Below are 27,127 nucleotides of genomic sequence, written 5' to 3'. Positions count from 1 at the left end.
AACAGGGTTCTCTGGAGTTTTCATGCATAATCATATTTTGGGTTTACAGAAAATATGTAGTGGTGCAGCAGTTTCTGGAGCATTTATACAAACCTGTCTGTCATAAACAACCATGACAAGCTCAAACTCACTTATATCCCCTTTTTTCCACACTCTGGTGCTCTGTTTGAAGCTCAGCAAGTTTTTATCACCATGTCTAGAAGCCTAAATAGATGTATTTTGTCACCTGGTGATTGTCTGATTCGCTATTTGTGATGTCATGCAATTGTTGTGCCCGCAAATGTGCCCCCTCCATGTTTGGAGGTGGCCAACTTTTTGAGAATAACTGGATTGCCCTCATTGGACAGGCTAAATACATATGAGGCATTGTTACCTGTAGTAAGTAAGGAGCTCTAAATCGTTTTTATGGTTGTTCTTAGCATCCTGGGCCAGGTGGCGGATGGATTTGCCGTGAGGCTCCTTGTGGCTGTCAATCCAGTAGAGCCAAACCTCCTCTTCATCCCCGTCATCTGGGGACAAAGAGGAATCCAGGGAGTGGTCTGAGTTTGAGACTAGCCTAGTGGAGAATGGGGATACAAGGAGAGATCACATATATAATAAAGCACTAAACAAAACAGGATACACATAAATGATTTAGAGTTTCTGCAGCAGAAAATATCCATTTCAAAACAGGCATAGCACTGGAGGAGAAGGCAGTCACACACTGAGGAGACTGTGCGCATGTTTAAACATGTTTTGAACATTGAATATGTGAAACATGTCAACATGGTTGAAATATAGAGATCTCAGGGCACAACTCACTTGGTCTTAATAAGGATGTCTGCATTGGCGGCATTCAGAACAAATTTTATGATAAGCTCCTGTGTGACGGGTATAGCAGTCTTATTGGATGCACAGAGATCAGACAGGTAATCCAGGAATCTGACAGAGAGGACAAGACGTGAATGGATAATGTTAAACACAAACACAGATACAGACTGACTAAATGATAAAAAGTTGACTAAACCTACACATTTTTAAACTATTTATCTTATTTGTATTGAAAATGGACAACTTGCTTTGTAAGAGATTTTTGTGTCTCACCTGGGCTCTCGATTACGCCTGAGCAGGTTGACAAAGGTCTCAATCTCTCTGGATGTGATGTGTTTTTCCAACAGCTTGCGGTTGTTGTGCAGCAGGGCAGTGATTGTGTCCTCAGCCAGAATCTCATAGCCCATCTGAGACTGCATGATGGGGAACTTTTTGGCTATATATTCCTGTGAAGCAGTGGGGGGGGGGGGAAAAAAATCACTTATAATGTGTAGAATATAGCTTTAAAAAGGAGCAAATAAGCAATACAGCATTACTAAAAATAGCTTTAGCCACCGGAATCTAAAAGCCCTTTGGACAAATATGAAAGTCACAGCTGGAGGTTAATTTTATCAAGATTAAAAGTCAATTAAAGGGACATTTCTGAGAACAACTGATTAATAATGTACCTTGTAAAATGTCAAAAATTACGACAAGCACCACTGAAATGATTCATAGGTACGGCAAATGAGAACACCGATCACATTTAGTCGCATTGTGTCCACAAAATTTAAAGGGTTTAATTTTGACTTCATGTTTTAAACCAACCCAAATCAGCAAAAAGTATGAAGGGGAAGGAAAAGCATACATGGTTTTCCATTTTGTTTAGTAAATAAATACAAATCTGAAAAGTGTGGTGTTGAGCCCAATTTCTACGACATGGAGATAAAATCCAATGCAACCAATTCTCTTTGGAAGTCACCTAAATAGTTAACTTGTGTGTGGTTGAAAGCATAACATTAGCTGATCTGTAAAGGCCTTGGAAATCTACAGGAAATTAGAGAACAAGCAGCATCATGAAACGGTCATACACGGTGGTGGCATAATCATGCTGTGGGCATTCTCCAGCTCAGACAGGGAATCTGATCCAATTTGATGGGAGAGATTGGATGATTTTAAATATAATGCAGTTCTAAAAAGGAAACTAAATTAAATGCTGCATCAAACATACAGCAAGAGCTACAAAGAGTTCAGTTAAAATTATATTTATGTGCAAGAACAGCCCAATCTAGACTCAAATCAAATTCAGAATCAGAAATGACTTGAATTTTTTTGCAGATGCTCTCCATCCAATCTAACTAAGCTTGGGGTATTTTGCAAAGATGTGTGGGTAAAGGATTACACGTCTAGGTGGGCAAAGCTGGTCAAATTATAATCCAAAAAGAACTTGCAACTTGTTTCAACGAAGTTGAAACAAGTTTATCCATCCACAGTTTATCCATCCATTAAAAGCTTATGTAAAAAAAAAAAAACAACAGCCACCAAAACACAGATTCAATTTCTGAAAAGCAACCACAGCACAGTGTTTATGGGGCAGTCTCTGCACATGCACTACTGGTTCTGTACAGACCTATACCTCATATTTAGTCAATACCTAGACGAGCTCTTACTATAACTATATGTCTAGAGGCTCATTTATACCTGGTTCTTGCGATAGTCCTGTTGGGAGTGGCGCAGCACTCTGTAACAGAGTTTAAACATGTATTTAAAGTGACAGTAGCGCTGATCTCCCAGTTCCTCCAATCTTAGCATTGGACCATCCTTGCCACCTTCAAACGGTTCCTTCAGAATGCCAAATATCTGTAGGAATAAAAATGTGAAGGATAAAATAAAGTCTCATTTTAACAGCTACAGCTGGAGAACACTAAAATAATAAGATTTCTTGGGGCTAATAATTTACTGATGCATATATAGCCAACATTTAAGAACGAGCAGGTTTTTGCTAACCTGGTAGAGGATTTTCTGCTCCCTCATGAGTTTCTGCCTCTCACGGTTGGGCGTGTTGATGACCACAGAGAGAACGTCCTGTCCGTTGTTTGGCACCATGCACACAAAGAAGATCAGGTCCTCCAGCAGCGACGTCACAAACCTGGAGGCCAAATGAAGCTTCAGAAAAACTAAACGTACAGACACCTTCAGCTGTTACCCACCTTATTTCTTTTAGCTGTCCCTACCTCCTCTCATTCTGAGTAATGTTGGCATGCTTAAGTTTCTTCACAGTGGACTCCAAGACCTGGTTGGCATCATTGGCAAAGTCCAAATCTCTGACCTCCGATAGAGGAACGGACACAATGGCAAACGCCTCTTTGTCCTCCTTTGTGGCACAGGTGCCAATCTAAAACAAAAAAAGGGGGTGGGGATAAAGCATTGTGTGTATTTAACCTGTGTGTGTGCTCCTGTTTAGACATGAAGACCATTTTTCTGACATCATCAAAGTAACAACATTTTGCTAGTCTTCACTTTGTTTTTTAGGACTTGGGTGTGAATTGCATTTAGATTGAGGTAAGGGTTATACACTAGCTAGGTTAGATTTATGATTATTGTCAGGTTTAGGCCATAGAAAGGGTTGAAAATGACTGTTGACAGAGTCAACAATGGTCCTCACTACATATAGCAAATTGAGAATGTGCAAAGCCTTGAAAATGAATGGAAGTCTATGGAAATCAAGGCCCTTTAAACAAGGATGAGTGTGTGTGTGTGTGTGTGTGTGTGTGTGTGTGTGTGTGTGTGTGTGTGTGTGTGTGTGTGTGTGTGTGTGTGTGTGTGTGTGTGTGTGTGTGTGTGTGTGTGTGTGTGTGGCAGTCCACGTGCACCTTAAGCATAACTGGACGCTCCTCTTCAGTATCGATAGCGATGTTGGTGCTCGTCACCCAGGTGTTTGTGCACACGTTGCGAAGTCTCACATAGGAGTTTCTGAGGAATGGTTGACATAAATCTGACGTCACTGTTACTACATCCAAAACTGCCCATCCAAACAAGTTACATGGTTCCTAAACTATTCAAGACTCAAACTTCAATAATGTTTCTGGACAGCTCAATACAAAGAAAAATTACCCAGTTGGGTTTTTAATCATCTTCAGGTTTTATAAATGATAAAACATGAGTAGTGAAATACATTCCTTGAGCATTATTATTATTATTATTATTATTATTATTATTATTATTATTATTACTATTATTATTACTATTATGTTAAATCATCTTCTACATTAAAACCTGTAACACTCTTTAAAGAACTGTTTATAAAACTGAAAAGGAAAAAATCTGGCCTTTAAGTGATTCGTCTAAATACTGAACAAGACCGTTTAAAATGACAGCTCCATTCTAAAACTTATTTCTAGATGCCTAAAAGCAGCAAAATTGTATTTTTAAAACATTTTCAATAAAAGGGTCTATCAGTGGGTAAAACCTATAAAATAAATTAAAATTCTGCCTTTTAGATGACAGAATGAGGAAGAATTTCTGAAAAGTTGATAATCCATTTTATTTTTCTCTGAATTTATCCAGACCTGGAACATTATCAAATTAATTTCCTGACTTTTCAAGTCCTTTGGGTTGAAATTCCTTATTAAAATAGTTACAAATAAAAACGGGAACATTTTAATTAATAATGACAAAATGAAATAAACAACTGCAAGGTCCAATAGATTATATTTCTGTCTTTTCAGGGTAAACTCAACTGGTGTTGCTGAATCAAGCCACATTAATGGTGGATAACCCTTAAACTACCTTGTTTGGGAAATGATAAAGAATCAGCTTTATTGGTGAAGACAGTAAGCACAAACAAGGAATCTAAGTTTGGTTTCAAATGCTCACAGCGTTCAGACATCGAGTATAAATTAATATTTAACGTTACAAAGGGAAAGGAGTATAAGCGGTAAGCCACCAGGTGAGAGACTGACCTGGGCACAAGGCAGTCGGCCCGCTGCAGGGTGGTGGCGTCCAGCTCAAACAGAGAGGAGATGTCGTCCCCATCGGGAATAGAGACCAGAGTGTAGGCAATCTTCTCTGCAGCTTGGTTTTTCCTCTTGTCGTACGTATCATCCGTCTCATTCTGCATTAAACACAAAAAGTTCAAATGATGCGAGTGATCACTGCTACCCCTGTTTATCCTGAACTCAAAACACATTAAATTAAACTACTGGTGTTTCGGGTCCCTACCTACAGTCATTGATAAAAAAAAATATTCTGAAATACAACTGAACTATCTTAAAGCACTTTGCGTTGTCCTTGTACTGAAATGTGCAATACGGATAAATTTGCCTTGCCTTACAGGAAAAACAAAGCTTGAAATAAAATACATGCAAATTTAAGCTGCAATACAAAAAGTCTTTGCTCGTGTCTTCACACACGGGAACTTGAGTGACATCCCGTTCATAACCCATAGGCTTTAATATGGTGTCTTCACGCCCTTCGCCGCTATAACAGATCCAATTCTAAAGTTTCTGCAAGCTTTACGAGTGCGTTTATGAAATGTTTCAGGCATTTTGTGAAAGGGGCGTTTGGGAGGTCAGATGCTGATGTCAGACGACATGGCCGGACTTTATTTCCCAGCAGTGCTCTGTGAGGCAGAGGTCAGAACTCTATACAGGACGATGCTTTGTGCACTGGAGTGCAGTCATGCTGGAGCAGGAAGGGGCAGTCCGCAATTTGTTCCTAAAATGTGGGGAGCGTGGAGTTCTCCAATATTTCTTGGTGCGCTGAAGCATTAAGAGGTCTACTCGCTGGATCTAAGGACACGTGTCCAGCTCCTGAATAAACTGCAAAAAGGGAACTAAAGGTGTGTAACATTTTCATGGCATGAGTGTATTTTTCCTTGATTTGAGGAGGTAAATAAGACTAATTGCCAATGAAATAAGATTTTTGCACTTAAAAATAAGAACAGTTAATCTCCATCTTATTTCAAGAGCAGGATATCTAATTATCTTATTTTAGGGGTAAAATAAGATAAGATAAGATAGATTTTATGGATCTCACAGTGGAGAAATTCACGTGTCACATCGGCTCAATAATCAAAAGAAGGTGCCAAAAGGAGGAAAAGGTGCATGAGGTATATACAGTGCGTCCACATATATACAGTGGATCGAGAGAAAAAAACAAAAATGCTCAAAAATAGCCCTATTTACCTACTCAAATCAAGGAAAAAGATACTAATTTCAAGAAAATTTTACTTATAGTTCCGTTTTTGCAGTGTACCAGGCCCACCCAATGATCCCCCTCTGCCCAGACTCATCCGCAGGATTACAACATACAGAGGCGTCACTCCAGGGAACACATCTCCACAGTGAAGTCGCCATGTTGCCATTTCATACCAGGGCGTCCAGTGCTTCGCAGTAGACCTGGTGATGTAAGGCTTGCATGCAGCTGCTAAACCATGGAACGCCATTCTATAAAGCTTTCAACACATTGCCCTTGAGTCAATCTGAAGGTCACATAAAGCTTGGAGGACAGCAGCTAACGTTGCCATCGCTCTGTGATTTTATAAATGCAACCACTTTGTGACTGACTAGCTGTTACCAATACCTTCCACAATGTTATAAGAACACCAATAGTTACTGTTAAAGCATTGAGTACTGAAGTAATTTAACGACCGGACTTATTGCTCACGAGGCACCCTATCCCAGCACCACCGTGTAATTCACTGAGCTCCTGTCAGACTCTAAAGCTGTGGTCTCCAACTCTACTCCTCCAAGACTAAATGGCTAAACTACCTCTCCAGCATGCAGTCAGGCTCTGCAGAGCTCTGCTAATGAGCTCGCATTGCAATCAGGTGTGTTGAAGCAGAGACACGTCTAAAGTTGCAGGGCACCGGCCCCTGAGGACCCGGAGTTTGAGACAAATGCACTAAATATCATTTTGTTTTTAAAAAGGAATTAATATATTATGTTAGTTTAATAAACACAAACATAAAATGAGTCATTTCTTTCAAGCTAAAAAAAAAATAAATCATAGATCAATATACGGATTCCTGAGCTCATTTGGGTTTCCTTTTAGCAGACGGTAGAAGGAAGATGGATTCTGCTGGTCCGGTGTCAGTCTCTGCCTGACGGAGTTCTAGAGAAGTTCAAACCTCTAGATGTGATAGTAGGATGGACCAGGAGGAGGATACACTGCCTGGGGCCCCATCAGAGGTTCAGGGGGTTCAGGAGTGTTCATAGTGAAGGGAAAACTGAACAAAAAAATGGATGGATGGATGGATGGATGGATGTATGGATGGATGGATGGATGGATGGATGGATGGATGGATGGAGATGAAAGCTGAAAGTAGATTCTACTCTCTGTGTGTGCATTTAAAAAAAACGTTCAAGGAACAGTTTTTAATCGATGTTACTCATCACAAATGTTCTGCATAAATTTGTTTAAACCACATGCAAAGCACAGATTTACGTGCCTTACCTCTCCATACTTCAATTTTTGACAAACGGGCTCAAGTGCTGATAAATGCTGATAATCACTGCCGACTGACTGAAAACAGATGGCTATGAGCCAAAGTGCAGCTGACTGAATCTCCCACTAATGTGGCATCAAATCACACAGACAAGACGGCCACGGTCGTCCGGGGCCGCCTCAGTGTGCCGGTAAGGGTTAACTTCCCCGGCTGTTCTCTGCATGTCAATGGGAAGCTCCCCAGAGCTGGCTCCAGCGCCTCCGCTTCTCTGTCCTTCCACCCCCCCTCCTCCCTCCTCCCTCCCTCTGCTGGTGACTCACCCAGCCAGTTTAGCACAGGCGAGTGAAGCGGAGCAGACAGCACGTCTGCCTTCCCCCTCCATCCTCTTTCTCTCGCTCTCGCTGGGCACCCCCACACCCAGACGTTATGTAAGGAGCCCCCAGTGAGTCTGAAATTCAGCATGTGCATAAGAAAGTGTGCGAGGGCTGTGGGTTTGTGTATGTGTGTGTGTCTATTATACATCAGCAGAATACAAATGTGGCAGGCAGCTAGCTAGGAGCTGAGAGAAACGTCTGGATGCGGAGTTTGGCAGAGTTTGTGCCTGTGTGTATGTGCGTGTGTGTGTGTGTGTGTGTGTGTGTGTGTGTGTGTGTGTGTGTGTGTGTGTGTGTGTGTGTGTGTGTGTGTGTGTGGGGGGGTGTTGAGAAGTCTGCAGAGGGAGCTGAGTGAGAACTTAACAAGTGATATTGCATAATCACAGGAGACAGAGAGCTGCCTTGAATTCTGAAACCACTGCAGTAATTGTTAACGCCGCTAAAACTCTTGATAATTGCATCTGCGCTCGGCCCATTTTCCTCTACATCAGACGGGAAAATAAGGGACCATTAATGTCAATAACAACCATAGAAATACACACACAAGTTTGGATAATCTGCCAGTAATTGGCAGTGTGATGCCTGTAAGATCAGATGCTTTGAAAAACGTGTTTCGTTTCTGACTCACCTCTCCTTTGGGCACCCCAGAACCGTTTGTGTATTCATGGTTTTTCTATAGAGAAATTAAGCAATCAGAATCACAGAGATCTGACAACAGCCATTCTATCATACAATGCAACACCAAGGAATAAGAGATGCCAGGGAAAACAATGGGAATGCTGCCACCTACAGCATGTTATCCAAAATCCTTTTCAGCCGCTACAAAAGTGAAGTGTAAAATCCTAGCAATAAAAGGTGAATCTCAGTCATTTAGAATAACATAAGAAGCTCTTGTATTGCAGTTATTCAAAGCAAAAAGTGAAATCCATATTATATAGATTTATTTAACAATAAGTTTTATGATTATGGCTTACAGCTAAAGAAAAGCCTACCTTTAGTTTCTCAGAAAATTGAGCGCATCACCTAAGACCATTTGCATGAAGTACTGCAACAATGCAGCGTGGCAAGTAGGCAATCCGCCTGCAATGCAAAAACAGACTAAACTAAAAATAAGTAAAATTTTCTTGAAATTAGTGTATTTGTACTTTATTAGAGCAGCTAAATAAGATTATCTGCCAATGGAATAAGAAATTTGCACTTAAAATAGGAAGAACTCGTCTCCATCAACTTATTTCCAGTGCATTATATCTAATTATCTTATTTTAGGGGGAAAAATACTCTTTCCATTCGCAGATAATCTTATTTAGCTGCTCAAACCAAGGACAAATGCGCTCATTTCAAGAAAATTTTACTTATTTTCAGTTCTGTTTTTGCAGTGTGGGGTCTGTTGAGGTGCTAAGGAAGCCTGGGTCGCTTTAATTGTGGCCTTCAGCCCATCTACACCCTCAGGCCTGGTGTCCATCTCCTTTTCATCTTGGTGAGGGAATATAGGGCCTTTACAGCGTTTAGATCAAGCAAGTATGCTGGGTTTCTAAATAATATGAAGAATCTGAATACATTTGTAAACACTGGACCACAGAGCAACAGCCCAGTCCTTTTTCCTCTTTAGCCCAGATGAGATGAGGCGACAGTATCTCTGGTTCAGCAGAGGCTTGACACAAGGCGTTGACAATACAGATTGGGCTTTGCTTCACAATTCTTTCAAGACTGAGGTTATTCCTGTTGCTTGTGAACCTTTGTGTTTAAACACATTTTTTCCTTTCACTCAACTTTTCATTAATATGCTTGAATACAGCACTCTGGCCAGCCAGCTTTTTTAACAAGGCCCTTTTATGGCTTGTTCTTCCTTTTTTTTATTTTTGGAGGGCGCCGAAAGGTTTGCTGGATAACTGTCAAGTCAGAAGTTTTGACCCTGTGGTTCAGAATGTAATGCAAAATCAGGTTATTTCTGTCATGTGATGATTTTGTGAGATATGAATATATATTATTTTCATCAGCTTTAAGCCATAACCATCAAAACTAACAAAAAATAAGAACTTGGAAAAAATAACCCAGTGAAATAAATCAATAAGACAAGAATAAATAAATAAATACGACAAGATTCACAATTTTAAACTCAATCCATGAAGAAAATTAGCATTTCTTCGATATTCTTATAGATTCAATATCCCGCCTGCACAAACACACTGGTTCACTGCAAAAACGGAACTAAAAAAGTTAATTGTTATTTAAATTTGTGTTTTTATCCTTGATTTGAGCAGGTAAATAAGATGATCTGCCAATAGAATAAGATTTTTGCACTTGAAATAAGATGAAGGAGATGAATTGTTCCTATTTTAAGTGCAGTATATCTAATTATCCTATTTTAGGGGTCAACATACTCATTCCATTGATAAAAAACACACATTTGAAGAACATTTTACTTATTTTTAGATCCGTTTTTGCAGTGTTTAAGGGAGCTGATGTGATCAGATAAAAAGCCACAGGGAAAAGAAAAAAAAGGAGAAAGTTAAGCAGACAGACTCACCTCCGCAGCCAGGTAATTCCCAGTGGCCAGGTGTTTGAAGCGGAAGAGACTGTTCCACTGACCTGCTCCACTCCTGCAGGGGTCGTGGTGCACAACCTGCCACAAAAACACCAAACGGGGAGAATTACATGTGTGGAATGATGACTTCTCATAAACTCTTCAGGGTTGTGCACACGTCTCCTGCAAGAAGGTGCCCGTCTCCTTCAGCAAAAACAGTACGTTTTACGAGAATGAACTATGTTGGATAAAATGTTTCATGTTAACTACAATAAACCATAAAAAAGAGAAAAGCCAGACGTGCCCGTTTTAATGCTTAAGCCCTCGGTAAACATAATTTCACTGTGGGGCGGAAAAGTGGCTTTGTCATTGTTCTGCATAATGGCATTTAGGCCACTGATATGGTAACTTTTAGTGCATCCTGGCACAAACAGTGGTGCAATAACAGGAACTTCAAATATGTGCCTGCTGATAAGGTGAAACATCGAGCCCCACAGCTCCAGAGTCAAAGCATGAGAGGGACACCAATTACAGCTCAAATTCAAACTTCCCTAAGCACGGTCATTCAGCTGGTGCACAGTAACAAAACATATATTTTCAGTTTCTCTGAAAGCTACTGAGATCCTGTCCTACAGTAATAAAAAACATACAGGCAGCAACATTAACATAATAATTGCCACTGGATGTGAAAAATGCATGTGATGCATCCTTGTTGATGTAGAATAATCTCAGACAAAAAAAAAGGTCAGTGTTAGTTTGACTAAACTAATAGTATAATTTGGGTCCTCTTCTCGTCTTGTTTGTCATAGTTCTAGTTTTGTTCCACTTTTTAATTACTGCTCTGACTGTAGACCTGGACAGAATTAGTACAGGAGCTATTTCCTAATTTAGTAAGATCACACTTGCACACTCTTCCCCGACATGAGTGGCATGTTCTCTGGTCTTTTCCGTTTTAACGAGTGATCTTGGCATCATTTCATGTTAATATTCTATGAAAATGGGAAAAAATATTCCTGACCAACTTAAAGACAAAGTATAAATTACCAATAGACCTCAGTTAGACTCATTATGTGTTCTAAGTGTAACACTGGTGAATTTGTTGAAAATTATTTGTTAAGGTTGATCTATTTTTGATACTGAATAAATGTTCAACAAAAAGGTTGGAGTGTGAGATAAAGCTACTAAAGTAAAAGAGCATTTTATTTGAAGGCTGTACACATGGGGAGGGTATTTTGCATCTAAAAAAGAAATGAAAGAACAATAAAAAAAGCAATAATAATATATAATGCAAAAAGTAACAGGCATCAAAATAAAAAACATCGCTCTAATTAAGTGAAACAGCATTTCAGGTTCTTTATAAACATCAAATACCCAAGTTTAACAGCTTCAATACAAATTTCAATATCAGTAATTTTTGCATCATTGTTACTCAAAAATGCCTATATACACATCAGTGAAAGTCCCTGACAAAGTCATGCCATGATGTGGATGCTATATTTACTATCTGTTTAATATTTAATGCAAAATAAAGTCAACTAAAGTCTTTAGTCACCGTTTTTCAAAACATGATGAGGCCAGGCAGACTCTGGTTGAGCTGAATACAACTACGGTGGGTAAATGCAGCTGAAAAATTGCTTTTAAACTCTAAAACATAAATGTGAAAGATAGAAATAAAGAATGATGCATGACATCAAGTACAAAGGTGACTCAACAGCATAGTCAATTAAAAAAAATGTGCAAGATTTTTACAGATGCAACGTTTTTTTTTTAATAGCTGCATACAAACTTTTGTTTGTATGCAGCAGTAAAAAATATTTTTTATTTTTGGCTTTCATTTTGATTTTATCTATATTTTTGATGAGAGTGCTTTTATCTTGTTAATTTTGGCCCAAGGAGCATAAAACTGCTCCAAGGCCACCATGACAGTTCCTCCCTCCTTCCTTCCTTCCTTAAAACATTTACAGGACATTAAACTTTGCTTTCGCAGTTTTCTCAAACACAATGAAAATGTAATGCAAGCTGTTCTTGTTTGCCTAAAATCTACACTCTCCCAAAATGGATGTTTGTTTTTTTTTTAGCCGTCATCAACTCTGCTGTCCATCCCTCCAGCCAACTTAAGAGCTGGGCATCGTCCTTGATAACAATCTCTCCTTCACTGCCCACATAAATAACAATCACACAATCCGTCGACCTCCATCTGCACAATCTTGACTGCCACAGCTCATCCTGAACATTTTGCTTCTAACCTTTATTCCCTGTTCCTTTTCCCCGCAGAGAGCTACGGAAGAAAGCCTTTATTTACGCAGCTCCCTGTGCGTGGAAATTTCTACAAAGACACGGGAAGTTGACTGAGTTTTTATCCTTAAATGCTTTTAAGTTGAAAATTAGTGAATTTGAGACGGCCTCAGTCATGTGTAATTGTTTTACTTTATATATTTTTATTATGTACCTGTCATTTACAATAATAACATATGGACTGTCCTCACACACACACACACAATTTGTATACAATCTGTATAGATTCTGTAAATCTTATCTGCCATTATCTATCTTGTATTATAAACCCACTAATACATATATAATCCTTTTTCTAACATTCCTGTATATTCTGTATAATCTGTGCATATAGCTCCCATATTTATTATATTCTGTATAATCTGTGCATATAGCTCCCATATTTATTATATTCTGTATAATCTGTGCATATAGCTCCCATATTTATTATATTCTGTATAATCTGTGCATATAGCTCCCATATTTATATTTATACACAACTTTTTACAGTCACCTACTTCTACTTTTTACTTATACATATACTTATAAATAATATTTATATCCTGTATAGCACTTCTGGAAAGATGCAAACCACATTTCGTTGCTTTGTATTTGTGACAGTGCAATGACAATAAAGTTGAATTCCATTCTATTCTATTTAATCTAATGTATCTCTAATGTATCAAAGGAGTCCTGCCTTGTGGCCAGGAAAAAGGAGTTTTTTAATCTTTGAGGGTGTTTTTTTTCCCCCTGGTTAAATAAAGGAACAAAAAAAAAAAAGAACAAAAATAAATGATTGGACTTAGTCACTTTGTCTTAAGAAAATGTTTGAGTAACCCATAAACCACCAAAGATGCTTTTGAGTCACCAACCTCAAGGTTGGAGAAATGCAACTGTACTCATTTGTCTCTCAATGAAAATTATTTGATTTCGATATTTTTGGCAAACATCACAATTCTCATGACCCAGGAACTAAAAAACAGAGAGCGTCTGCGCCATCGTGTGCGTTACCTCGATCTCCCAGAGGGCCTTGGAGCTGGTGGCCGAGGTGGCCGACTGCCGCAGGGTGGTCCTGAGAAAGACGTGCTGCCGCTTGTTGTACTCGTCACCCGTCAGAAACTTCTCCTGTTCGGCATGGAACAGCCTCACCACATCGCCCTGTTTGCACGAGAGGAAAAGCTAGGATCGCTGCGCACAAAAAATAAAGCTGCGTCGCGTTTTGGTCAAGTCGCGGGCGAAATTCAAACGGCCAACGAGACAACGCACCCCCTTTAAAATGTCTTCCTTGTACTCGCTGAACTTCATGAACAAGTTCACTTTCCAGCTGGTGTTACAGTTGAGGGCGTTCACCTGCGGAGGCGAAAAAGCGTGAAAAACGAAACATTAAAAATGCTGCTACGCGCTGGCTGAATTAAAGCAGATGAAGCGGTCCCACCTCTTTGCAGCCGAGATTGTCTAAAAGCTCGATGTTGCTGGCATGAAGGGGCTGCCCGGCGCTCACTGGCATCAGCACCACCTTGTCGCCAACAACCACCTTCGATGCAAATTGGGGACAGTCAAAAAAAAACAGGCGAGAGACACAGGTCTGCACTGAGCTTTTGCTAAAATAAAACGGAAAGCAAGAGTGCACCCCATGCAAACATTTGTTGTTTTCTGCAGGAATGCTAACACAACATGCTGGGCTTCACACAGACGAGTGGATGAAATGCTCATCGTAAAAACCGCTCTCACACAATGGTCAAGATATGCATCTATCTAACCCAGAGGTGACTAAAGAGGAAACCTGTATGTAACTGTTTTACTGTTTACAGATAACATGCTCTCTGACTCAGCCCGATAACAGTTGCATCCCTAAGGTCCGTCGTTTCTGCAGCCACACGCAGGCACACTGCGGCTGCAGCAGGAGGAGCCGGAGGTTTTTTTCTCTGTGCCACGCGGGAGACGGTTTCCGTGCTTTTGAGAATAGGTGTTACAGTCCATGCTTTCCACTCGTATTCTGTGACTGACCTAACGCACAAACACCATGCAAAAGCAGGGGCAATACCTTCAATCATAGGATGCTAAAGGCCAGAAGGGAAGGACAAAAAAAAATCAGAAATGTTACTGGAGGAGCACAACGAACCGACGGTCAACTGAAGACAGAAAGAAATGCCAAGTTGTTTTTTTTTGTTGTTTTTTTTTACTTTGGTTACATAGCCTCCCTGAGACGAACAAAATCAGAAAAAAAACCTACATTGTCTCCTTCGCTCCGGAGCTTCCAGAAGGGCTGGATGCAGAACCAGGATCCCTCGTTTCCAGCGGGGTCCAAAGAAACCCTCATGGCATTTTTCTCAAGCAGTGCAGGCAGACGTTTGTTCACCGTCAGGTACTTATTACTCTTAATGTGGAGGAGCTAAAACAAAACAATTAGACGGGTTAGAGACTTCCAGGAAAGCTTTGCAAGAGCTATTTAAGGTAAACTTTAGCAAATTATAACAAATTTATCCAGGTCATGGCGACAGCAAACAGGCTTAAATCAGAGGCAACCGGACTTTGGCTCCATTTTTCTGAAAAAAGGTTCTGACACCTACCCAGGAGTCTTTGTCAATTCTCGTGGTTTGCACTTGAGCAACCGGTAGTTCTGTCCCAAAGACAGAACACCAACACCGCAGCTGAGCGGCGTTGTGTATGCGGTCCAATGCAAGCTAAATCTAATGTCATTTTGATGCTCGATGCATCTATTAACTGACAACTCAATGTCGTCTTTCCGGGACTGCTCAGAAAACACGTGAGGCTGCAGACAATTTAAGTACATATATTGTTTTTGTTTGTTTTATTCTGCTACGTTTTGATTGACGCGTATTAATCATTTTATTTCAAACATACATAAATAACGTAGGGACACTGTTAGGGGGTGGGCAACCAGCAGGACCCCTTACTGGTAGGGGGCCGCAGGGGGTTACCTAATTTTCCTAACATGTCTGCAACCAAGTTTGGCCTAACTTCTTGATGGGTTAACTTGATCTGCATTACTAAACCTCCCCTGATTCAACCGCCCACTCCAGAGCCTGTGCTTTATGGAGAGGAGACGTTAAGAGTGCCTAGCCAGCCAATGACAAGCAGACTTTGTATAAAGTGTGGACTATGTATCAATATACAGTCAAGTGAAAATTAATTTTGTCACTTTTTTTTAACTAGATCCATTAGAGTAGAAAATGTCAATGATCTTATATATATTTATTCAACATGACAAACAGCTAGCCTATTTCATTTAAAAACAATTCTGACTGACAGTGGCCCCTTAAATGAAAATTATATATAGCCTATATAAATAAGCTTTTGAGAGGATTTTTTTGTTGTTTTTTTGTCGTAGGGCCCAAAAATCCTGGCAGCACCCCTGCTTAATACTACTATTCAACTGCAATGTTTTCTTTTATGTTCGGATCATGTACATTGTCTTGTTACTGAAATGTGCTATACAAATAAACTTGCCTTGCCTTACTCACGCCTAGCAGTTTTCATGCAAAATTATTTTGCTATGGCTGTCATTGTTTACATCTTGTATTAAATAATACTATGCATCTTTTAGTTATGGTATCAAGGCATTGGTTGTTTGTATCTGTGACACTTTATTGGTTGGTTTTGCTGTTCTTTTTATATCTCTCTGCAGGTATAGAAGCAGACTCCAAGGATGTTATCTTGTACTCTTTTTCCTCTGCTCTATTTGTGTCACCTTTTCTTCCCTTCAACATTTTGTCTCATCTTTTTTCTTCTTTTTCGCTTTTTACCTTTTCTTTTATGAGTCCATTGAACTTGAAATAATCTAATAAAGGTTTTTGCACATATATCAAGTGGATCACTATGGCAAAAGCAGAAACGCTCGACTTGTGAAAGTAAATCTATTGGACTTTCTTTGGCATTAAGACAGCAGTTCTTAATGCTACACTGCCACACAGGACACGTAAATGTGCAATTTTCCAATAATAATAGAAGTCTATGGTATCTCTTGTTGATCCTAAATTAATCCTAATCCTGGGAATGACGCAAAAACCTCTTAATTCTTGAACGTTAAATAAGAAATTAATTATCGAGAAGGAAAAATTTCATTCTTCACAGTGATTCTTAACAATGTAGGACTAATTTACTTTTATATAGCCTATTAATACAGTTTAACATAATTTATCACAGAAACATTAATATATGGATATTTTTCCAGTGCAAAAATTAAAGTTTTTTTTTTCTGTAGATTTCATAAACTACATTGCAGATTCTTTTTGCATCTATACCTGCCTGAAGCCTGACTGATATAAAGTCCGTGAAAAGCAAAACCTACTACAGCCGTGGTTACTCTGTCTAGCTCCGCTCCAAAGTTTATTGGAGCCCGAGGAGAACACGTGCGATCATCGTCATTACAAGCAGAATGCAAATCTGTTTGGCTAGGATTATCATCTTTCTCATGAAATGGCAAATCTGCTTCCTTATATGGTACAAAAAGTGTGGTTTGGATATGATATTTAAATAAAATTGTTAATTTTATTGTGAATATTTTAAAAAATATATTTTGTGGTTAACGATCTCTATTAAATTTGACAAACCGGAGGTTGTTGACGATCTTTTTCCTGTTTGCTACGATTCCGATTGTGGAGCATGACCCGGCTGGAGTCAGATGGACCGGAACCGAACAGAAAATAGGGTTTGTTCCTTATTTTGGACAACGGAGAGTGTGTCCGCTGACAGTGACGTTTCACTGTAGTATTTTGATTAATGGAAAAATGGTTTTTAAATATTTAAAAAATCTGTTTGAATATTTCCTGAACCTTTTGGGGATTTACACTTCAACAGTTAAAGAGTTTAACCATCGGTCAAAGAAAACAATGGCACTTGTATTCACAACGTGTCTGAGGTTTCAGCGGCTGAATGTCAGCTTTGTTTGTCATCTTTTATTTGCCGAGGACTTCTTGCTATGTGAAGCAGAAAATTAGAAACCACAGGTGTTGGCTGAAGAGATGGGCTCTACCTGGATGACACTACTGTACTCGACGACGACTCCGAGCACCTTCTTGCTCTCCGTCTCGTTCTGCTTCTGCTCCAGTTCTGCAGCATGCTGAAAGATAAAAATCAAACGTTTAAAGCTACAGAAGGCCGCTGCCCCAATTTCTCATATTCCGCCGCATTTCTAAACGTGTAGAGAGGAGCCGCATTTTGTGAAACGTCTAGGTTTTGCCATGTCTATGAACTGATGAGTTCATGCTTGGTATGGTTCACCTGTACTAAGAGGAATGCTTTAAAATGTAAAGTGTACTGTATTTATGCAAATCAGGACAGAGTTACTCCCACCAAACACGTTACTCTTATTTGGGTCAGTTTTTTTGATGACTACATTTTACTCCTATTTTAGAAATATTTTGAAGTAACAGCAACTCTACTCCCCTCTGCCCTTACTAACATTACCGTGGTAGCAGCGCGTGCCTTGAAAGTACGATCTGTAAAGGGCCTTGTGTCTTAAAACAAAAGAAGTTCATACCTTTAACTTTTTAAAAAGCTCCCCTTGAGGGTTGCTGTTCCCTTGTTTTCCTTGTTTTGCCTTCCAGAACTGCTTCTGGGCCGAGTATCTGTTCATGGGACACACCTTAAAGAGGCAATCTGCAGAGGAGGAGATGAATTCAGTCGTCACACTTGCTTGGTTAGATTCGAGTTAAGTTCCACACGAAGATAGTAATGCGGTCAAACTGCATGCTGGCACAACAGTTGCCTGAAAAGATCCTTTACATGCTTGCATCTTATACTGACATAACATGAAGCTTCACCTGCGTGCAGTGGATAAACTTACCTCTGAATTTCTTAGGTGGATTTCTGAGGTTTCCAGCCTCGGGCTGCACCACGCACCTGTCATCGACAAGCCTGCGGATTACAGCAAAACACAACGATTATTCCTAAACGTGACCACTTCTACGTCGTCCCGCTTGCCAGCAGTAGACTGTTCACAAAATTTGCACTCTACAAACTGCAGCGAGGCGTCACAGTTAAATGCAAATGCCTGTAGTAGCTACCTGAACACTGCTCGTTTGAATAGGACGTTCACCGGCGTCTAAACCGGCCACCTGCAGGCTGAAAAGCAACGCAGGAACCGCACAAGAGCCTGAATGGCTCTGTTCGCCGCTTTCCCAATACCTGAAGTGATTTCGAACATCTCTGGGGTGGAGCTCAAAGCGTTTTATCTTTGATGTGTGCTCTGTAGCCTGAGTCGGCAAACTGTACGCTCTCACAGCACGTTTGTTTTAGGACCCATGATTGAAAGGAGAAGGGCTTTCGACTTTGAAATACTGTAGGCAGGAGCCAAACAAAACAATAAACCAGTGCATGACAAAAGTCAGATGTCGGCATGCTGTATGTAATATAAGCTTAAAGAGTCACAGGTGACTGAGCAGTCGCTGAACCTCGACGGCAGCAGATTTAAACTGATTTAAAAATGCCACCAGGTTAAAAAAAAAAAAAAAGACCATCTAGGAAGTTGGCTAAAAAAAAAAAAAAGAGCCCTCCAAACATGTGATCCAGTAGCTCTTTCCCTCGTTTCCTCATGCGATGGCCTCTTATTTGTTTAATAATGACCATTTTACTGCTCTAAGGTGTGCCTTTATCAGACGAAGAGCAAAGCAAATTGCGCTTGTACATACGGAGTACTGCTTTCATGATTTTAATGTTAAAACTGCAACGCTCTGCAGTGTAAGTATTTACATCAAAATGATGCCTCTCCTTTGGTCATCTCCCATGACTGGAGCCATCAGCCAGGAGGCGTGTCATCAGATGGTTGGTTACCAACCATCATCGACGGTTTCGACCCTTGACCATAACGCTGTCCTGATGGCCGGTCAGCGGTGGTGGCTAGCCACTACTCCCTCCTATTCACTCCTTTTACTCGTTCTTAGGCAACTGAGAGCTAAAGCTGAAGGCTTTCACAAAGTTCTACATGGGCTCCTGCAGGGAATTCTGTTTAATATTTCTAAGGAAAATGCTGATTATATAAAATAAAAAAAATAAAAAAACTGGACCACACTCTTCCACCAAAACTCTCTTCCAGGTGTGTTTTATTTTTTGGTTTTGTCTTAAAGTGTTAAAGAACTCAAAACTCCAAGTTAAAACGCAGCTAGAGAACAGTTTAAAAAATATTTGTTTTTTGCCCTTTTTAAAAAAAAAAAAAATTATCAAGAAGGAAGATTACGGAGCCCGGGAGAGCTCACTTTAAGTGATATTTTTTTTCAGGTCGTGATCATTTGTGAGCACGTTTCATTTAATTGAGCCCTCGAATTAATAAAACTTATTCGAGCACACGTTTTAATTATTCTTGGGTGCGTTTTGGTAGATCGAGATCTCGAATATACTATAACGTGCTCATGTTTACATGTGTCAAGACAATATTGAGTGCACGTTTTACATATTGTGGCCACGTTTAAGTAGATCGTGCACACAACGTTCTATAACCATGTTCACTAAATAGTGCACTCGTTTAATAAATTGTGCCCTCCTTTTACTATACTTAAAATGAGAGCTCAATTTAGTAAAATAAGCTCACACTATAGTAAAACGAGAGCACAATATAGTAAATTGTGCACACGATTTAGTAAAACGAGCGCACAATGTAGTAAAACGAGCGCACATTCTCTCAAAATGCAAAACATTTTGCAATGACCCTCTAGGGCTCCGTAGAAGATGGATACACTGCAGCAGAGAAATTTAAACTTGCAGACGATACAAGCAGTTTTTTTTCTTGCTAAACTTGCATTATGTTCTTTTATTCATCCTTAAAGCTGGCTCACTATCATTGTAAGTCATTCAGTCGGTTTTAGTATTTTGAAAACATGCCTGAAAGAAGTGTTCCCATTGTGAATTTAAAGCACTTTAATCTAGTTTAACATTTAACTTTCGGCACATGTTAGCATCTATCTACAAACGCTTTTTACAAGGGTTAAAATGTAAAGAAAATGCATTTTGTGAAACACCCAGATCTAAAGTGCAAGTCATTCATGATGTGTCTCCATTTTATATGTTTCTTGTGCTTCTCGCTAAGGACTGACTAAGTTACCTTTTAAAATTTGTCTTTTTTTTTTCCTTTGGCTGATACTTTCAGGCTAAAGTTTCAATGCTCTATACAGTCAATGTGGGATCTCAAGTAGTCAAGTAATTATTAGCTAAATAACTCAGGAGATGATGTCATATCAGCTAAGGCTGGGCGATGTGGCTTAAAATCAATATCACAATAATATTGAGCAGTTCACCTTGATAACGATAAAACTAACACCCACCCTTGACGGCAGGTTTCACAGCTAATTTATCTCAATAGATGAACCTCCCAACTGCACAAATTTCTGTAACAGTGCATATAGATAAAAAATAAAACAATAAAATATGTCCCATGTAAAAAGTGTCCCACTTAAACCTTGTCTGACCATGTTCCCAGTATCGGCTGGAAAATATGCCATCTCGAGCACTCTGGTGCGCGGTTTGTCATTTTGTCATTAATGTTGTGTACAGTCAGACTACCGCACGGGTCCATCGTGCAACGTACTTAACAGCTGCCCCTCTTCTCGACCGGCTCTACTGCCGCCGCTTCAGCATTTAAAATGGCCTCCATCTTTGCAACATTTGTTGCAACCGTCGCAGCAATGCACTTTATGCACCAGCTAACCAATGTTTGTTCTCCCCACGAGTGGACTCTAAATCACATTTCATCAAAGAAGCTGATTTTCTGGGTTGCTTTATTTATTTGTTTTTTTAAGCATTTCACACAAAGAGCTCCTTGAATTCCAAAGTTGTTCTTATATTTAACAACCATGCTTCACACCTGGCATAATCTCTGCTGCAGCCAAGGCATTGTCTCATCACTGCTCTCACAAGTTTAGTCGGGTTTCATAAACAATACAAATTATCATAGTGATATGCTCATTGAGACAAAAACCAAAAGCTGATTTGTGAAATTTTATGGATTTATGACTTGTTGCAACTGTCCCAGGGCCGGGGTCGGTTTCAACGGTGGACTTTTTTGTTTTGTTTTTAATGAATATTGTAAAAGTTCTGTCCCATATTATCATATTTAAATTGCATGGGCAATTAGCCAAAGCATGTAAGTTTAATATAGAAATGAATGGTTGGTCTAGCCCCAATCAGCTCGGAGAAGTTGAAAGACAAGAAAAAAAGTGTTGCAACCGTCCCAAGTCTCCCCTACTTTAGTAATTAAGTAAGACTTTTTTTTTAGGTTTTTAACGGCACTAATGGCTCGTTTTTTTATTACAGTGGGCTGACAGGAAAGGGGATAGAAGAGAGGGGGAGAGACATGCGGCAAAGGACCACAGGACGGAGTCAAACCTGGGTCGGCTAGGTCGAGGACTAAGGCCTCCGTACATGGGTCGTGCTCGCTAACCAGCATTTCTTTCAACCGCTAACTTAAAACAAGTCCTTCACATTGTAGTCTGGTCCTCATATGTTTACACTGATTATTGTTTCAGATCCTTTATAACTGTTTTTGCCCACATTTTCTGTTATCTTTTACCGTTTATCACGAGATACACCAAGTTGAATTTATAGGATCCTCCTGTTCTGATAAGCATCCACTGACACAGACATCATGGATAAACGTTACAAGGCCATACACAGGGTAGAGGCACCGCATGTTTCTTTAAGGAATAATATAGATAAACATAAAAGTTGAACATCCCAAATGTTTTGACAGCTTTTCAGAAGACCTACCGTATTTTCCGGACTATAAGTCACACTTTTTTTTTTCATAGTTTGACCCATCCTGCGGCTTATATTTATGTGCGACTTATATAGCAAATTTTAACGGTAATTCATATTGACCGGTATGAACCAAGGAGTAAACATTACCGTCTCAAGCCGCAAGAGAGCTCACTAGGCCTGTGAAAACTACCCTTCTCCTGTACCACTTAAAAATGAGTTAAGTAACACATGTTTATGTGTTGTTTCTGTGTTTCAGTATGGATTCACGCAGGGGAGCGTTGCGTGGTGCAGCTCGAAAGAGGCCAGACAGCGACAGAACCCTGTTATTGAGCTTTTTATGAAGCTAATAACAGCTAGCGCTAGCTTACAGGTCTGTTGTCCAGGCGGGTTACAACTACACTGATGTACGTGAGCTTTATGTTGTCTTACTGCCATGTCGTACTGTTAGCTTAGCACGTAGCACCGTTACGCTCACCGTCTAATTTAGGCATCATTTTGACAACTTTCAGGGCCGTTGCGCTGAAATGCGCTGAATAAAACCTTGCTGGTTGAGTTGCTAATTTAGCCCATTCATCCTCACAGCTATGTTCCATGTTATTCAGCCGGTTGTGGATGCAGCTGTGTAATTTAATAAATTGGGTTATCAGATAAAATGTCAGTTTTTAGTCTTAGATTGTGTGAAATGAATGTCTAAATAAATGCGTCTAGTCCAGTTCGACTATTTATGATGCGACTATTTATAATATTCTGGAGCGATTTATAGTCCAAAAAAAATACGATATATATTTTAGTATGGAGGAGCTGCAAAAAACAGGAGGGAAATAATTCTAATTTCAACAACATGCCCAAATATAAATGTTCTAAAAATACTTATTTCCGACATTATTTTCCACACAAAAGTCTCCATATCCTCGGACTTCATCTCCATGTCTTTGCAAAGCAGCTTGAGTTGAACAAGCACAACAATTCATTCACAGCATTCAGCCTACAGAGGAGAAACACAATGCAGTCCACAATTCCTCTAATTCAAAGTGGACAGCCCTCTCTAAATGAGCTCAGCCATTTCCGTTTCTGTGCCAGAGTACTCGATCAGCGTCAGTCCTCAGACTTTAATGTATTTCCTTCCACTACGTATCAACATTACATCTATATGAGAGACAATAGGGACTAAGGGGACGCATTATCAAGTGCTAAGTGGCTAAAAAGGAAAGGGTTCAGGAAAAGACTAATGAGTTCATAAACAAGCGACTGCAAGTCTGCAGAAAGGGGTTCGACAGGCTGCAACACTCTGTAATCAAGTTAAACATGAACTACTGATAAGTGTGCCAGGCTGGATACACACAAGCTAATAATAGCTAATTTCAGAAAAACTGACACAGCAAAAAGAAGAAGAGAAAAGAACATCCAGCAGGATCCACCAACTGAGCAGGTTTGAGGATGTTTCTCACCCAAGGTGTTTTTCTGCAGAAGCGACTGAGAAACGACTGAACTGGGAGAAACGTGAGACAGTTTTCAGTAACTGGCACATCATGTTTGAACATGCTGATAAAGCCAGCAATGTAATCAAGTCACACTCAGCTAACTACACATCAAACAGTTTTAGGACTATTTCACTTTTACTTCCAATGACTAGTAAAACTAAATGGAAGAGCTGTGCATGTTAGAGCACTTACGGACTCAAGGTTTAGTCCAATTTTTTTTTTAATGGTTTTGTCATGAAAGTTGTACATACGTGTGAGGAGCCCAGAGGTTTAATGGGATCCTGAGCAAACAAGGGCATGGGTAGCCTTGTGCAGATGAAGGTTGTGTTATGTTCTTGAGGGCTGCAGTTCAGTCAGGTTCCTGCAGGCTCCATGCATGACACACTTCCATTCTTAATGAAGTACCCAGGACTACTGCCAAACTCTGCAGAATTACTGGAATTCTGATGAGAAATCCCCAACCTTCTCCCCCTTACCACAACAACAAGACGTGAAAAATCACAGCTGTGGAGTTTTACAGTACCAGTGAACGCTGCACTGGCTTAAATTTGCATTATCACAGGCCTTTTGCAAATGAGGGAGCTTTTCAGCAATAGGTTTTCCTGTGACCACGCTCAGCTTATCCGTTTGTCATATGAGCAAAAACATGGAAAAAAAAAACGGGCTCAGGGGTTATATTACGGCTTGGTAGATTCTTAGAAAGAAACTCAAAAAGAAAGATTTACCAACAGGGGACATGGGTGGAGGGAATCCGAATTCACCCAAAACCACTGCAGCTTTTTTTTTTTTTTTTACCTTACACTAAGCCATTCGGCTCATAGGGAGGTCTGACAAACCAAAGGAACATTTAGACAAATAATGTCAGTTTCTAAAACCTAAGATGTTCAATAAGTTACCAGTTATACTTTAAATATTAAAAAAAGAGGAACTAACCAAATGTCGACTTTAATTTAATTGATTTCAACTTGTCAGGTGGGCGAAACTGTAGATAATCATTAGTCTTTTACAAAAAACAGACAAAAAAAAAAGTCTGTGGCAAAAAATGGGACTTGTTAGAGGTTGTTGACTCCCACAGAAAATTAAGAAACTACATTATTTGTCCAGCATCTGTTGCTAGCCTTCTGTTGCTATCAGTTTGCTATTAAACTAAAGTGAGGCATAAGTGTTTCTCCTGCTTTAGCTTGCCTGCATTGGCATTCTGTTAAATCAAGTTTAGAATTTAAAATTCTCCTTCTCGCATATAGAGCCCTCAATAATCAAGCTCCATCATACATCACAGACTTGAGTGCTCCATAAGTTCCTAACAGAGCACTTCGCTCTCAGACTGCAGGTCTGCTGGTGGTTCCCAGAGTCTCTGAAAGTAGAATGGGAGGCAGATCCTTTAGCTATCAGGCTCCTCTCCTGTGGAAGCAACTCCCAGTTTTAGTTTGTGAGGCAGACACCCTGTCTACTTTTAAGACTAATCTTAAAACTTTCCTTTTAGCCAAAGCTTATTAGAGTGGCCGAAGTTATCCTGAGCTATCTCTAGTTATGCTGCTATAGGTTTATAGCCTCGTGAGACCATCCTGATCTCGCGAGCTTTCAAGGTTTCACTCGCAGATCAGTCTGGCTACCCTCCGTTGAAGAAAATTTGGAGCTGTTCACCAAACGAACGTCCAATCAGCGTTGGCTTTGAGGCGGGTTGAGGTGTGACGCAACGGGAAGTGCGACAGTTCAGTCTAAAGAACATGGCGGCTTCAGCCGATGAAACTAGCATTAGCGTGGCTATCGAGCAAGTTTTATCGGAATTACAGAATATTTCTTTGCTGAGCTAACGAGCCTTTACCTGCAGCAGCAAGAGTAGCTTGGCTTGTGGTTGTGTTTTCGTCGTCGCTCTGTTACGAGCGACAACGAATCTGATTGGTTTATTTGGCCCGTCTATCACCAACATAGGCCAATCAGCTAACCAGTATTTTCGCCCCTTCCCAAAATTACTTCAACGGAAGGTTTCCAGATGGATATGCGGAGCAAATCTATCTGGCGGAGTCAGGTAAATAGGTATAGGCTGCTGGAGAACAGTAGTTTTCCTACTGTTCTCCAATTATGCATTATTGGTTTGTTTGGGTCTTTTTTCAACCTTATGTTCTCTGTCTTTTTTTCATAGCAGTACATCTGGCCTGGTGTGCCGTTAGCTATGACGCCATCACAGGGGTAAATTAGCAACTCCAACCGGCAAGGTTTTATCCAGCGAATTTCAGCATTACAGCCCTGAAAGTTGTCCAAATCATGCCTAAATTACACCATGATCATCTGCCAATACCTTCTAACATAGAAAACATTCCTGGATCAATGTGTGCTCCTGTGCTTTTTTTAGTGCCCCTGCTCTGTCTCTAACCCCCAGTCAGTTGTGACAGATGACCATTCAGATTGAGTCTAGTTCTGTTGGAGGTTTCTTCCTGTTAAAGAGGGGTTTTCCTCTCCACTGTCGCCTCATGCATGCTCAGTATGAGGGATTGCTGCAAACAGACAACGCAGACGACTGTCCCCTGTAGCTCTACTCTCTTTCAGGAGTTGGGACTTGATTGAATTTGACTTTGTAAAGTGCCTTGAGATGACACGCGTTGTGAACTGGAGCTACATAAATAAAATGGAGTTGAGTTGAATCTCCAGTATGTGTGAGACGTGACTGCATGGAGATCCGTAAAGACAGGTCATCAAGGTAGTCGACTCTTCTGTCATCGACGAAAACAAGTGGTTCACGCTGCTGCCTCCCTTCGGAGAAGGCCAGGCGGACAACCTGTGTTTCCCAGCAGCTCTCTGGCCCACTCCCCCCACTCCCCTCCACGCGTATGCGGTGCACCTGGGGATCCTGCCGTTTTGCAATCCTCCTGCATTTTTGCGTGAAGTATTCAGCAGTCTGCGCGTTGCCAGGCCCGAGCCGCCGCCGCAAGTCGCGCACGAAACTTTTGGCGGAGGGAGGTGAGGAAATAGGCAGCTCGTGTCAGAGGTGAAGAAGGGGGACAAAAACGCGGACGAAGACCGCGTCAGAGGCAGAGAGACGGGGGGGAGAGACGGGTGTGTGAGGGAGGCATGCTTACCCCAGAGTGCTGATGAAGCCATTCACTGAGCCTTCCGCGTAAAGAGACACAATGTCTCCGATGTGAAGAAAGCTGGACCTTTGCTCCGACATGCTGGCTGCTCTGTTACTGCTCTTCCATGTATGACCCGAGCGGACGGACGGCACTCCTCCGCGCTCCTCGGCGGAGGAAACGCGCAACGCTACACCGCCGTCAGTTTAACAGCGCTCCCCTTCATCCACTTTCAACATCATAACTCCAGTTGTTTCCTCTGCGAAGATTTAGAAAGTGCGAAAAGTGTCCCCCTCCCCACAAAAAAAAATTAATAAATAATTAACGTCCGCAGAGTGAAAAGGTTTGCGGTTCTTGCGTAAATGTAACAAACAAACAAAAAAAAAAGAAGACTTGCTCCACTTCTTCCTGTATATTTCACAACGCAGCAGGACGCTCTTCTTCACATCTACTTCAGG

The 27,127-nt window shown here is 40.5% G+C and overlaps 1 protein-coding gene across 3 annotated transcripts in view; it reads right to left on the bottom strand.

Annotated features, from left to right (window-relative positions):
* itpr2 (inositol 1,4,5-trisphosphate receptor, type 2) overlaps nt 1-27,127 on the bottom strand; it is a 96,217-nt gene extending 69,090 nt beyond the window's left edge. The window contains exons 1-18 of one of the 3 annotated variants that reach the window (XM_021323347.2): nt 26,679-27,127; nt 18,219-18,289; nt 17,913-18,031; nt 17,406-17,492; nt 14,643-14,801; nt 13,845-13,943; nt 13,676-13,759; nt 13,421-13,567; nt 10,139-10,234; nt 8,240-8,284; nt 4,752-4,903; nt 3,663-3,762; nt 3,024-3,184; nt 2,797-2,938; nt 2,491-2,649; nt 1,084-1,256; nt 802-921; nt 374-556 (exon numbers count right to left, since the gene is read on the bottom strand). In XM_021323347.2, the coding sequence (XP_021179022.2) occupies nt 374-556; nt 802-921; nt 1,084-1,256; nt 2,491-2,649; nt 2,797-2,938; nt 3,024-3,184; nt 3,663-3,762; nt 4,752-4,903; nt 8,240-8,284; nt 10,139-10,234; nt 13,421-13,567; nt 13,676-13,759; nt 13,845-13,943; nt 14,643-14,801; nt 17,406-17,492; nt 17,913-18,031; nt 18,219-18,289; nt 26,679-26,770 (2,189 nt within the window). In that variant the 5' untranslated portion in view covers nt 26,771-27,127. Of the gene's footprint in view, nt 1-373; nt 557-801; nt 922-1,083; nt 1,257-2,490; nt 2,650-2,796; nt 2,939-3,023; nt 3,185-3,662; nt 3,763-4,751; nt 4,904-8,239; nt 8,285-10,138; nt 10,235-13,420; nt 13,568-13,675; nt 13,760-13,844; nt 13,944-14,453; nt 14,470-14,642; nt 14,802-17,405; nt 17,493-17,912; nt 18,032-18,218; nt 18,290-26,678 lie in introns of those variants that run through there. The other 2 variants (XM_012876033.3, XM_036151131.1) reach the window with 2 other exon arrangements.

The sequence above is a fragment of the Fundulus heteroclitus genome, chromosome 2 (genome assembly GCF_011125445.2).
Source record: "Fundulus heteroclitus isolate FHET01 chromosome 2, MU-UCD_Fhet_4.1, whole genome shotgun sequence".
Lineage (NCBI taxonomy): Eukaryota > Metazoa > Chordata > Actinopteri > Cyprinodontiformes > Fundulidae > Fundulus > Fundulus heteroclitus.
Note: the sequence above shows the minus strand (reverse complement) of the source record. Positions and strands in the feature narration are given on the sequence as shown.